The sequence below is a fragment of the Helianthus annuus genome, chromosome 12 (genome assembly GCF_002127325.2).
Source record: "Helianthus annuus cultivar XRQ/B chromosome 12, HanXRQr2.0-SUNRISE, whole genome shotgun sequence".
Lineage (NCBI taxonomy): Eukaryota > Viridiplantae > Streptophyta > Magnoliopsida > Asterales > Asteraceae > Helianthus > Helianthus annuus.
The window spans coordinates 64,088,883-64,104,057 of NC_035444.2; the positions used below are offsets into that span (position 1 = coordinate 64,088,883).

The window sequence follows — 15,175 nt, forward strand, 5'->3', positions numbered from 1 at the left end:
AAACTCCTCAGTGGCATCGGATTCGAATGTTGATGATGAAAAAGACATTGTTTAAAAATTAGTATGGAGATTGTTTTGGTGTGAAAATTAATAAGATTTTAAGTTATATATAGTAGTGGTTTTTTATTTAAAAAATCAACCAAAAGAGCCGTTGAAATATCTTAATTTTCCCCGAGTTGGTGGTGGACTCGGGTTACTCTCGGAGTACTCCGTTTGTCCAGTGGGTGCCCCGAGAATGCTTGGGATTGAATTTGTTGGCCGTTCAAAAAAAAAAAAAAAAAAAACATGTTAACACAAGAGGCTATTAACACCCTTAACTCCATCAGAAGAATTGTTTTTAACAAATGTTAAAGTTCCACATCATCTTTTAACACCTAACATGTCATGGTACACCCATAGGCCTTATAGTGAAGGAACATTAAAACTTTTGACCGCAGCTAAATTAAATACCAAAAAGGGAAATGATTCTTTGTATCATTGTTTGTAACTTTAAGTTATGTCTGCTCTTTTACTTAGTTACATATATTCGTCCAAGTATCCAACTAAGTTTTAATCAAAGGTTTCATGACAAAGTTTATCATAAAATTATCACCCACTTTCTTGATGTTTCCCATAAAATTTATCGGGTCAAATGCTCATAAAACACAAAAAAGAAAATGTTTCATATTGATCATTTTATATACATATATTAGTTAAAGACATTTCCTTTAACACCACTTTTTTCCCTCGTCAACATGGGACGGAAGATTTTGTTTTAAAGTATTTAAAGTTCACACATTTTTTTTCTTATTCATCAAGGTGGATGTCAATTTTTTAATTCATTACAATAACTTAAACAGAAAAATGTATAAAATAATTTGTATCACATAAAACTAGAACACTCTACTCTATTGATCGTTGTTCTTAGCATGTTTATACTTCCGAGATTGATATGGGATTTTTCAGCATGTACATGAACCAAATGAACACAAACAAAAGACATGTTCGTGTTCGTGTTCATTCATTTAACTTTAACTGAACATGAAAACAGACATATCATCGAACACATTCTTTTGTTCATGTTCGTTTATTAAGAAAATGGACATGTTTGTTTTTGTTTATGTTCATTCATTTAAAAAATCTAAACGAATAGTTAACGAACATAAATAAACAAACTTAACTTAAAAAACAATAAAACAACACAAATAAACATAATTGAAGAAAAATAAATGAACACGATTTACTAAACATAAAATAATTTATAATATAAATTAGTAATTGATTACGATAAATTCCATTGGAAAACTCATATTTGTTACTAGAAAGCCTAATTACCAATTAGTTATATTAAGTAGTTGGAAAGTTTCTTTTATGTTTAATATTTATAACTACGTTATGTAATTAAACTGAAACGAACATAAATAAACAAACGTAAACAAATGTAAATAAACGAACATAAATGAACGAACTAAACTTGTGTTCATGTTCGTTCGTGTAGACTAATGAACAAAAAATTGTGTTCATGTTCGTTCATTTATTAAACAAACGAACATAAACGAACTTCCCACCGAACAAGTTCACGAACAGTTTATGAACGTTCGGTTCGTTTACAAGCCTATGTGCCAGGCCACTTTACTTCTATGGGGGTCGTTCTTGGCTTTCTTACTTGTTGTCACTCATATATGTGTTTGTTCTCAACTATGGTTTTGGTTGGTCATTGACTCTAGTTATTCTTGTCTAAAATAAACAAAATAATAAGTTACTTAAGATATGTATCAAAGGTTCACTATATTGATGAAATATATCAGAGGTTTGTTTTCTTAAGGTGAGATAGTTGTGTTGTTTGTTGGTTCTTTTCTATAATTGTAAAACATACCATACTAAAGTTAATTACCAGCTTGGAATTGGTACTAATTTAGGACAAAGAGTTGGCACAACAAATCAAATGGTAAGATATCCTTCTGTCATCATACAATGATTCCTCTGTGTTTGTTGTTGTTGGTGGGTCAATTGTTACATCACCAATCTAGAATCACAATGTGAAGTTAAGATCTCAATATCCACATATATAACTAGAAGAATGATATAATTCAATATGACCAAATTTCCATGAACCCATATGCATAAGTTTGTTATGGTGGTGCCCTCACTCCTCTCCCCAAGTTATACAGATAACTCAACCTCTCACCAACCAAGGGTGTTCATAAGAGGACTAGTAACCGGACCGATCCAAACCCATCTAGTACTAGGCGGCTTGGTCCCAAACGGGACCATGAACCAAATACGAACCAAGGGTTGTCTAATTCGAAAAGTAAATAGATCTATAGCCATGAAACAAACATACTGAAATAAAAGGAATACTCAAAGTAAATCAAAACGAACGAGAGTGTATCTAGGCGTGAATTGTAAAAATCCACCATGGTTTGATTTGTTTGTGAATCATGACCCACATGTTATGACAAACATAGCTAAGATGTGTTTGGCTGAATCTTTTTCCATTTAGAACTTGAACTTGCCTCAAATTTAACTAAATGGCATTCAAAACATAAAGAGAAGAGGATTTTATTGAGGTTTTATTACTCTTTCATGGTAGCAGTTTTAGCATGAAAAAGGAGCCAACTTGACAACATAAATAAAGAACAATGAAGAACTAAAGAAACAAAGAAACTCTTCTATAGCTTCAAATTCAGATCAACACTTTCCTCTGCCTCACCATTGCTGTTTTCTGGCTGCTCCATAGGTGTTATTGCAGCCGGAAAGAAACCATGAAACGGCGGTAGGTTTGATCCGCCTTTTCCAGACAAATGGCTAGGATCTTCTGATTGGTCCTAAAGAAAAAAATTGAAAAAGTTATCAACCCCAAAGGATAGAAAAAAATATATATAAAACTTTGTTAAAAAAATTATACATTTTGATATAATTTTTCTTTCGAACTTGAATTTGATTGGGGTGCTTGAGGAGGAGCTAGTTTGAGAAAATCTCTACTCAGAACTTGGTTTTCTTCGATGAATTTCATCGTAATCGCATCAGATTTGGCACTTGAGCTTGAAGCGTTTTCTCTGCAATGGAGTCCCAAAACACAAACCATCAAACAACAATTTCATACCTCCAAATTAGTTTCAAACCAATGCAAATATCTAACATGAACCAAACTTGAGGTTTTCTCACCTGAAATATGGATGTGCGAGTTCTATGCTAGTAGTACCTCCATTGCCACAAGAAGCAGATTCATCTGATCCGGAGATTGGAGACACATATGCAGAAGGAAATCTGCCGTGAAAAGATGGCATCGGCCTGTTTTCCAACAAAAAGGGGTATGGCCGTTTCATGCCAACCATCTATCAAAAAGCGTGAATGTACGTGCATTAGTTTTCGCATACATAAACTCTAACCAAGATCATTATAATCACATATACGGATAATTGAAAAAGGTTATAGAAAACAACAACATCACCTTCTCTTCCTCCTGCCACAAAGGATGGTAGTTGATGCCATAATAGCTTTGGTTTGAAGGGGGCTCCATCTGAATATTTAGAACAGATGACGAAGACGTTGATGAAGTTCCTACAGGAACATTCACCTGCAAATAGGCACAGATTTTAATCATCCAATTTAATCTAAGAACATATACAACAAGAACAACAATGAAGCGGAAACAACAAAGGTTTACGTACCATTGATGAAGAAAAAGGTTGCTGCAATTGTTGTGATCTTTGCAGCATTAGATTAGGGGCAGGAGACCAGAAAGGTGGATTCGATTCGTAACTGAAACCACCAAGATTTGCCGTAAAGCCTGCAGTGAATCTAGGGTGGTCCAACCCATGACTTTGGGGATTTTGATTTTTCTGTCGTTGCTCCGATATAATCTTCTCAAGCTGAGCCACACCCATTCCTCTCTGTGGCACTTTCTTATGCTTCAACTTCTTGGAAGATCTATGACTACTACCACCGCCATCGCCGCCACCACTGCTACTGCCATTGCTACACCTAGATGTTTGCTCATCTTTAGCCATGATCACTGCCATCTAAATCACAGCCTGTTCATTTGAAGATGGTAAATCATATCTAAAAGATCACACACCATCAAACTGAAATGTGCATCTAATTGTATAGATCACACAAGATCTCCATACCTTATACAGAAAAACAGCAACAATTAAAGCAGATTATGTGTATGATCACAACATAATCATACCATAACTTCTGATAGTAATTCAAAATTAAATAAAAATTTGCAAAATCTAAAGTAACTATTTGAATTTCAGTTACTTTCTGAATTGTCAATCGAATTTGTAGCCCAAATCCACCTTTTTAACTGCTAGATCAACTCTCCTTTTTTCACCATGAATTTCATATGAATTTTGAGCTCCAAACAACCATAAAGTTATTTGAAGTTTCAACACACAAACCAATCTAAAGGCAACTCTCAGTTTTCATTTTGGTATGATTCTTGTTGTTATATAGAGGTGAAGGTGGCAGCTTTCATATCCCGGGGTCCCTGGAAAAATAATATTTTTTTTTTATAACGGATGGTATTAATTGTGTAAAGGTTAAGTTAAATGTATGAAAATTAATTGTTGTTTTTTTTTTTTTTTGAACGAATTAATTTTTTGTTTAAATTACATAAGTTAATCGTGGTCAAAGGCTAATAATATATTTTCTTAAAAAGAAAATGTTGCTGTCTGTATGGTTGAAAAAGCCAAAAAGGTATATTGGTAAAAACAGAAGAAAAAGAATATATTGACTAAAATAGAAGAGAATAATACATTGACTATAATTGGGAAAAAGAAAACAAATTTTGCATTAAACCCCAATGTAAATATTGATGATATGACGTTTAATACTTTAATATGAAAAAATATATACTTTGTAAAAAGAGGAATTTTTGTTTTCAAAGAATGTCGCTTCCCTTTAGTAAATACAAAAATATTTATGTGAATTTAGCTACCAACATGAACGATGTTTTATTTATCATTTCTCTAGTTTTAGCTACCAACAGAACAATGTTTTATTTATCATATCTCTAGTAAATACAAACTATTTTATGTGAATTTTGCTACCTTCATGAACGATTTTTTGTTTATCATATATAAGAAGTTGAAACTTAATTTTAGTTAATTTTATTTTATGACGTGTTTGATTGGTAACCGGAATGATATAAATTCCCATGTTTTATCAATTTAGATTGAACTATAATAGCAAATTGAAAAAAAAAAAAAAAAAACCTTGTAATTTCACTATTCAGCAGCAGCAGCAACAATAATAATAAAAATAATAATAATATTTATTTTTGTTGTTATGACTATTATTAGTGGTGTTTTTTTGTTATTATTGTTTGTATTATTTAAAAATATCATATCATACAACATCATATCATATTATATAATACTATATACTATATTAGTATTATTACTACTTGACATGGTGTCTTTAATAATTATTTTTATTTTATTATTATTAACTTTCAATATTGATTTAGAATTATTTTCAACAATACTAAACAACTTTAAACCAACTTTAAATCTTGCTATATATCGTTATTGGAGGGTTCAAATGAGAAAAAAAAATTGTAAGAAGAAAAAAAAATTTTCATCCAATAAAAATGTTTCATTTAATATTTGTATTTAATATTATTAAAAGAGTATATTGTTAAACTTGTATAGATCATTAATTTTTAGTTTTCCTTTTTAATAGTTAACTATATTAAATTTCTAACTTATTTTCAAAATATATATTTATAAAAATTAGATTGTAGGATAAATTACGAGGCATGTAGGATAAATTACGAGCCGCGTAAGATAAAATATAGGATAAATTTCAATATGTGTAGGATAAATTTTGAAATATGTAAAATATATTTTGATGTGTAGGTAAAAAAATTTAGTGCAGAAGATGATACTTTTTATGACTAATTAATTAGTCAAATATAATAATAAATGAGATGAGAGGAAAAATATTTGATGTTTTACTTTTGTATCGTTTGTTATTTTTCTTCTCATTTAAATTTTGTTTTCAAATGATCCTCCTATATTGTTATTATAGTACAATTAATTATTAGTATTTCAGCTCTAAAATTATATTTTGTACATTATTATTTTGTTGAGAGTAAACTGCCATTTTGGTCCCTGTGGTTTGGGCAGTTTTGCCATTTTAGTCCAAATCTCAAACTTTTTAAATTTGTGTCCCTGTGGTTTGAATTTTGTTGCCATTATAGTCCAAATCTCAAAAACTCTCCTTTTTGACTGTTCCAACATCCCTTTTTTGTCTTTATCTGCAGGGGTAGTTTTGTCCATTTAATTTTCATTAAAACAATTTCTTTATTAAAAAACCCCACAAAGATTAACACAAAAAAAAACCCTAGCCCACAGGACCTCTTAATATTCATCATCGTTCATCGTTCACCGATCACTGTTCTCCGACGCGAACTCAGACCACCGATCACCAGATCCTGTAACACATTTCACCGTTCTATCACCGTCCGTCATCATCTTCGGTCATCGAACCATCTCCAAACTCTTCATCTTCAACGTTCACCATCACCGTCTTCGTCGATCTCGTTAACCTGCAACTTTCATAATCACCATCTATTTTCATCTTCTCCGACGAGTCCTCCGGCCACCATCACCTTCACCGTCGCACCATCATAACCACTACTCCGACCACCGCATTCTCCGGCAACTGTTGCGTCATCATCAGTCTTTTCAATCGTCATCATCACTCTTTTTCATCGTCATCATCATCGTCTCTGAACTTCACCGGTAACCTGCAACATCTCCGGCGACCACCACCTCCATCTTCCTGTATCGGACCTCCATCTTCCTGATTGTCTGATGGTTTTCACTTGTATCATCGTCTGATTGTTGTCGGGATACATTGTTTCATCGGAAAAAAAGAAGACGGGACGACGGCTGAAGTTAATTTTAGGGTTTTGATGTAATTGGGAACTGATAGGGGGTATTTATATTTGTGGGGTTTTTTAATAAAGAAATTGTTTTAATGAAAATTAAATGGACAAAACTACCCCTGTAGATAAAGACAAAAAAAGGATGTTGGAACAGTAAAAAATGAGAGTTTTTGAGATTTGGACTAAAATGACAACAAAATGCAAACCACAGGGACCCAGATTTAAAAAGTTTGAGATTTGGACTAAAATGCTAAAACTGCCCAAACCACAGAGACCAAAATGGCAGTTTACTCTTTTGTTGATGTTGAAAGTTTAAACATTTACTGTCGTTATTATAGTACAGTTATTTATCAGTATTTCAGTTCTAAATTATATTTATACATTATTATGATTTCTATTATAATTTTTACAACTAAACAATTAATCTATTTCAGTTTATTCGTATTAAATTTTAATTCCTTTAGGATCTAAGTCATTTGACCCATCTAATTTTTTTTAAATGATATGAATTTCCATAATGTAATAATACAATTGATTTTAAATGATATGAGCATACTGGTTTTTTATAATTGATTAACCATCAAAAGGTAGATCAAAGGAAAACGTCCATAAAAAGAAGTACGAAAATGTATCGTATTTGACATGACTCATAAAACCCAAAGTAACTCGAATCTATAAAGTCTAAAGAAAATGTATTATATTGACCGGTTCGTTTCCAAAACAAAATTTTTGTTAAAATGTAGACCAACTGAAATGTCCATAAAAATTAACACAAAAACGTATTGTATTTGACATGAATCATTTTCAATGAAAAAATATGTTAAAACGTAAAACAACGTGAATTTATACTCGATGTGTATATAAAAATAAGCATGTAAAAATCGAGAGTGGTTAATAAGACATGTTGCAAAGTTTCTATAAATTTTAAAGGATTTAAATGTCGATATTAAAAGCTAAATGGTGAAATTCATAATTAAAAAGACAAAAAAAATGAAATTACTGTAGCTAACAACTTAATATATTATATATATAACTAGAATTGATTCCCCGCGTTGCGGGGATCGATTTTTAACGTGATTTGAGCTTGCTAATTTCTTTTTTGTTTTTTTTTTGCAATTGCTTATCGATGAAATGATGAAACGTAGACCAACTGAAAACATCCATAAAAATAATCACAAAAATGTATTATATTTGGCATGATCCATTTTCAAAAACAATTTACGTCTAAACGTAACCCAAGTTGAAGTTATACCAACGTAAAACTCGAGGGGGTCAAAATGTCATTACGTCGAAAGGTAAACAAACTTGAATTTATAACGACACGTACATAAACGTCAAAACGTAAATCAACTGAAAACGTTAATAAAAATAAGTATGGAAACGTATTAATATTTGACATGACTCATGAAACGAAAATTTGCTCGAATTTATACCGTCTAATGAAAATATATTATATTTGACCTTACTTGTTCCCAAATAAAATTTACGTCAAAACGTACACTAATTGAATAGTCCCATGAAAATAAACATGAAAACATATTATATTTGGTGTGACTAATTTTTGAAAAAAAAAATACGTCAAATCATAAAACAAGTTGAATTCATACATACCCATATATAAAATAAACACATAAAACTCGAGAGGGTCAAAATAACATTCATACAAAATTTTGGAAAGTTGAGGATGTATAATTTTAAATGCTTAAAACTAAAGGGGTGAATTTCAAAATTAATAAAAAACAAAATAAAAAATTTATGAACAAAGTTAGCTGAGTGGTCATCTTATTATATATATAATAATAATGTAATTTTCCTGTATATTAAAAACAGAATTGAATAAATAGTAAATAAAATTGAATGAATATAGTAATAAAATTTACCTATATATTAAAAACAGAACTGAATGAATAGTAATTTATCTATATATTAAAAATAGAACTGAATGAATATTAACAAAATTGAATGAATATATAGCAATAAAAATAGAATTGAATGAATAGTAACATTACTAAGGAATGGGCTGGTATCGGGTACCGGTACCAAATTTACCACACTCGGTGTATTTTCAGTACCAGTTCAGCACCAGTATTCATCGGTTTTACCCTCAAATGGCGGTGTCATACCAGTACCGGTACCGAGCCGTACCGTACCAAGTATATTCGGTACCGGTACCCACTTTTGGGGATTTGGGTAACGGTATTAATACCGGTTGGTACCGAGCTCATCAAATCCTGTAGCAGTGCAAGTAATTGCACCATTTAGATTACTTTTCATACACACAATAAGTAAACTGTATTTCGTTTGAATGAGGTTTTATATACACAACAACTTATTTTGCTTTATTTTTTTGTCTTTTCTGTAATAAATGAATTGTAGCATGTGAATCTATATCTCTAATAAAGCAAACCATTGGGGAACACATGTCACCCAATGGTGCAAGCCAACTAAGCATACACATAAGCAATGATGTGGCTAGACTCAAATAATTTGACAAGTAGCATTGGTCTCTGATGGGGATTCAATTGCTTCTCACATACGCACTCTCATCTCTCTCTCTTATTATCCCAAGTCGTTCAAATAAACCCTAATAGCCGATTCCTATTCATGCGTTCTCAATCGATCCTGTGCAAGGAGTTTTAATCAATCTTCAAATATTCAACAGTCATCATCATCGACGGTAATGATTCCGATATCTTCTTAATAATCTTATTGATCGAATCTGTTTGAATGGTTTGTTTTACTTTGATTTGTTATGTATTTACTGTTATGTGATGATGTATGAATTTATTGTACATGATTTGAAGACCGATTAGTTTATTCCTTTTTTCTTAGGGTTTTGAAAGCCGATATTATATTGTTTGTTTATATGATTTGAAGATCTATTTCTTATACGGATTTGCTGGATATGTTAGGGTAATGATTCTGATATCTTCATCATCTCTGTTTGTTGGATTATCCTTGCCGATTTGATGTTGTTTTTGTTTACCGTTTCTTTGTTAGGGTTTATAATCGGGTTTTATGATTTGTTAATAAGTAACTATAAAGGAAGTTTGAAGTTTTCTTCGATGCATTTTGATGTATGTTTTGTTTTAATCTCTGTTGGTTGGATTATGGTAGCCTATTGATATTGATATTTGATTTACTTTACCGTTTGTTTATTAGGGTAAATAATCGACTTTTTTTAAGTTCGTGTATGTATGTTTTGTGTATTAAGGATTTGCAGTTCTATATGTTGAATTTTGAAATCTGATCATCATATTACCAAGATAAAGTCATTAATAAGTAACCGTTTTCTATGTTGGAAGTTATATTCGATGCAGTATGATGTATTACTTTAGTGATTATGTTGTTGAAAAACGGTGATATACTGTTATTTTAGTGAGTATGTTATTCTATGTTTGAAGCTTTTATTCTATTAGGGTTACAATTACTGTTTTCATGTACTCTAATTGGTTGGTTAACATCAGCTGTATTCATGTTCAATTTAATGTTGAATTTCTTATATGATTCCAGCACTTCATAATTGATGAATGTATATTGATCAATGTTTTCGAACGATATTCAGTTAATCATCTACTGTTTTTTAATCATTCTATTGATCGATTGTTCTTCCTTTACATGCATTTTCCTTTTGGTTTGATTTATTGTTTCTGATTTCTTTGTTTTGTTTTCATATCTGTTTGTTGGATTATTTGATGTTGTTTATGTTTACCATTTCTTTGTTAGGGTTTATAATCGGGTTTTTTAAAGTTCGTGTATATAAATTTTTTGTTTTAGGGATCTTCAGATTTAAAATAGTTTATAATCTGATAATAAGTAACCCTAAAGGAAGCTTGAAGTTTTGTTCGATGCAGTTTGTTGTATGTTTTGTTTTAATCTCTGTTGGTTGGATTATGGTAGCCTATTGATATTTGATTTACTTTACCGTTTGTTTATTAGGGTTTACAATCGATGTTTTTGAAGTTCGTGTATGTATCTTTTGTGTATTAAGGATTTGCAGTTCTATATGTTTGAATTTTGAAATCTGATCATCATATTACCAAGATAAAGTCGTTAATAACTAACTGTTTTCTATGTTGGAAGTTTTATTCGATGCAGTATGATGTGTTAGTTTAGTGATTATGTTGTTGAAAAACTGTGATATACTGTTATTTTAGTCATTATGTTATTCTATGTTTGAAGCTTTTTGTGTATTAAGGTTACAATTACTGTTTTCATGTGCTATTTATGTATGGTTAACATCAGCTGTACTCATGTTCAATTTGATGTTGAATTTCTTATATGATTCCAGCACTTCATAATTGATGAATGTATATTGATCAATGTATGTACATTATTGTTTTTCATATTGGATTGCTAAATTTTTTATTTGATTATTATACTACACATTCTATATCATTGATCATATTTGAGCTGGTAACTTTTAAATGTTTTATGACGCATGTCTATGTTGTTAATTGACGATATTAGTGTTAAATATTAATTTAGTGAATAAATTTTAGTTAAATATTCAATTTATGTTGTCTGTTTGGCATTTTTTTCACAAAAAATATGTTGGTTTGATTTAAAGTTTTTTTATACAACTTTTGATTAACAAAGCCCCTGTTTGAAGTTATTGTTGACAATTAAACATCGAATTATGTTGTTTTTTGTTTACATTTGGAATCTTATTTGAAAAGTATATTCATATGGATTGTTATCTTTTAATAATCAAAGATTATTTTATCAATTACCATACATCTTTTGTAGGCGAGATGGTGTACGGATTTGCTGCCCGTGTGTGGAAGAGCGACAAAAAATCGTTGGTTTGTATAGTCATTAAAAGCATTCATAGATTCACCCATATTATAATTGCCATTAACGAGTTTGCATTATCATTTTACAGAAACTTTCTGCTGGTTATGGTGAATGGATTAAGAAGTTTGGCAATCCTGAGAAGAATGCAATCATCAGGACCCTCGATGGGAGGACCTTTCCAGTCAAAGTGTTCAAACTTGCAGGCGACTATTTCTTTTACAATGGCTGATTTGATGTCGTCACGTCATTGAAATTACCTGACGATTCATGGGTTGTTTGTCAGTATGAAGAAGCTTTATCTTCGTTCTGGCTATTCCACTTTTATCAAGACATTTCTCTAGCTCCATCTAACTACTTCTACTACAAACCTAAAAATGATTTTAAAGACCGAGACGACTGCATGGTACTTTAACATATACATTTTTTAATTTTTTTATCCTTGCATTCATATATTTGTTTCTATTTCGTGTATACCATCGATCCTGATATTGTTTGCTTCTTTGTTTAGTATGTGAACAGGTTGTTTGTTCATCACTCCATGCTGAATACCTGTCCTTCAGATCCGGTTTTGGTTCGTTCTGCTAGGACTCATAAATGGGTGGTTTGGATGGAAATTATAGACCATGAGATTTATATTACCAAAGGTTGGTGTCGAATCAAGGAGGAGATGTCGATAACGGATGATCATTTGTTGGTTTTTGAAATGCTTAATAAGCATACGTTTGATTTGAGTGTTTTTAGTTGTAAGTCTGCCCTTCTAACTTACCCGCCTGAACTTTGTGTTATGAAAAAGGAACCATGTGATGAGGTGTTTGAAGTGTCTGATGATGAGGTGCCTAATGCGGTTGCTGCAGCTGGTGGACAAGAGAGTGTTGATGACGAAGTACCGGTTACTTTTGTTGTTGACAATCATTATGTAAGTTTTTATTATTTAATTCTTGATACCATTAGTTTATGTTTAGTGAACCCAGTTGAAATCATTAGTTGTACGAAAACCAGTTTTAATTGTATGTATTATTAACATTTATATTCTGATTTGTAGCGTCTTAAGAAGAAGTGGGCACAAACTCATGGCTTGGATCGAAAGATGGATTTGACCATCAAGGACAGCGCTGGTCTAACTTGGGATGTAGCTATTGGTAAGGAGTTCTCCCAAGGCTGTCCGCGATTCAATATTACCGGTATGAGAGAGTTTGTTAGAGTCAAACGGTTGGTGTATGGTTCTTCGTTTCAGATGGTATTTGTTAAAAGTAAAGGTATGTTGCTTTATAACTGACTTGGTGAAGGTACATGGTTTGTTTTGTAGTATTTTTTTTGGTGTGGTTGGTAGAATACATTTAAAGGTATGTTTTTTGGTGTGGTTGTTACATTGAACATATGTGATGTTAGATGTTGCTGATCCTTTTTTTGGGCCGTTTATATGTGTGGCCGAAGCACTTAGTTTTTGAACATATGGGATGATAGATACTAGACGTTGATGTTACTGTTTTTGCAACTTGTTTTTGCTTAATATTTTATGTTTTTGTGAAATAATTAATGGTTCGAAATTGTATGTATCTTACTTTAAGAATCAAGTAAAGTATTCATCAAATTTAACACCATTTAATTAATTTGTTTGGTTAGTGCCAGCTGTAGTATTTCATCAAATTTTATAGTAAACCGTCACTTTTTAAAAAAAAATTATGTAAAAATAAAAGTTAGTATTATTTTTTTTCCTTTTTTAAATTATATAATTGATAATATATTATTTTTAAAGAAAAACCTTTAATTTAAATCAATTTAAAGTTTTTGTTACCTTTATTGAATATCTAGATAACAAAATGTTTGATTCAAAATGCTCTACTATTTTATACAAAAAAAAGTTTGTTTAGTGAAATAAAAATTTTAGAAATTAAAATTTCAACAACATAATCACTAAACTTATGTTTGAAATTTGCACCAAATTGTTTTATTAGTATTTATTTATAAGTTACTTAAATCAGTTATGTAGGAATGTATTATATAATGTATAGAAATTGACTTTTTGATTTCATAAATTAGAAAGTCTAACTAAATTAAAGTTTATACACAATATAATTGAAATGTTTTTTGATATACAGTATAAATAATGATGTATATCAAATTGATTTTTTAATTTTAATGTTTCATTTTTAAAATTTTAAAATATTTCTGGCCGTTTTTTTTATATTTTAATAAAACATTCTTAAGGTTGTTTTATTTAAATTTGGAAAGTAAAAACAGATTTTAAAACCATTAGACTCATGCCATAATTAATTAGTCAATTAAATTTAATTAAAAAAAGCGAAATTAACTACAACCTATTACCAAAAATACTAAACTACCGTTATTTAAATTATATGGCATGTTTTAATTTTCTTATGTGGATTCACAAACCTTATTTTTTATCCTTATTACATTAGGAGTTTACCTTTTAAATATTAAATTTGATGTATGTTATGTGGTTATTTTTTTTGTGGTGGTATTGCATTTTGTGTTGTTTTCATCTATTGATTTATAGTGTAGATTTAGCATAATCTGTAAGTTGTTTTAAATAATTGATTTTTCTGTAAGCATATATAAATCTGTAAGTTGTTTTAAATAATTGATTTTTCTTTCATTTTTTAGTTATTGAATAAAGATGTTGCATAATCTTTTTGAGATTTGTAGTTTTTTTAGAAATGTCAATCCATTTCTAAAAATACTAATTTGTTATTCGGAATCAATTTTTTATATTACTCAACTGATTTTTCTACTTGGAAAAAATAACTAAACGAAATTTGTATATATATTTACTTAATTTATTCATTTTATTCACTTACAGATCATTTTCTAACTTCATTCATCTCTTAATCAATGGATGAAACAGTGTTACTTTCTTAAACAAGCTTGATTGGAGGTCCAAGCTGTTTACCATCAAGTTTAATGTGTTAAGACTTTGGATTCATGTGAATCCAAAAAGAGAAGGAGAAACCCTTGGTATTGAGATGGTGGGCATGGATGAGCAGGTATGTTTGAATCTCATTTGCTTTCTAAAATGTAGGTTAATTTTTATATTGTTGTTTATAGTAACTACTTTTAATTTGTTCAAGGAAATTTTCAAATTGTTTACTTCTTAATATAAATTTAGTTTTTTTTATATGTTGATTTCTGATTAATACAAAGTAATTGGGATATGACTCAATTGCTATTTGTTTTACAATTTGAATGAATTTAATGTTTTATCTAATTACAAGTGTTCACTTTTATATATTATGATTACCTTTTAGTAGTAACCAGTTCTAATATTTTAATTTTTATTACATGTAGTGTTTTCACAATCTATACTATCTATTAAAGGAGATTTGTGGATGGCTTGGATTTGCCTACGTGTCACGTTGTTAGTTATTAAAAGAGAGAGGAAGACACAAAGGATGTGTCAAAGACAGTTTAGATGATACATGTTCAAGGTAATAATAAGAAGAAACCCTCTGTTGAAGAAGCAACCAGTGAGAGTGT

The 15,175-nt window shown here is 30.3% G+C and overlaps 1 protein-coding gene across 2 annotated transcripts; it reads right to left on the reverse strand.

Moving 5' to 3' along the window:
- Positions 1 to 2,630: 2,630 nt before the first annotated feature.
- LOC110896776 (protein SPEAR4) lies at positions 2,631 to 4,383 on the reverse strand. 2 transcript variants are annotated; one of them, XM_035981086.1, is made up of 6 exons: positions 4,113 to 4,383; positions 3,654 to 4,016; positions 3,434 to 3,559; positions 3,148 to 3,317; positions 2,888 to 3,038; positions 2,631 to 2,807 (listed from the first exon to the last, which is right to left on the reverse strand). In XM_035981086.1, exons 2-6 carry the CDS (start codon positions 4,002 to 4,004, stop codon positions 2,652 to 2,654), a joined length of 954 nt encoding a protein of 317 aa, XP_035836979.1. In that variant the 5' UTR covers positions 4,005 to 4,016; positions 4,113 to 4,383; the 3' UTR covers positions 2,631 to 2,651. The 2 variants fall into 2 exon arrangements, with proteins under 2 accessions (XP_035836979.1, XP_021999597.1); XM_022143905.2 differs by having other exon boundaries at positions 3,654 to 4,383.
- Between the last annotated feature and the right edge of the window lie 10,792 nt (positions 4,384 to 15,175).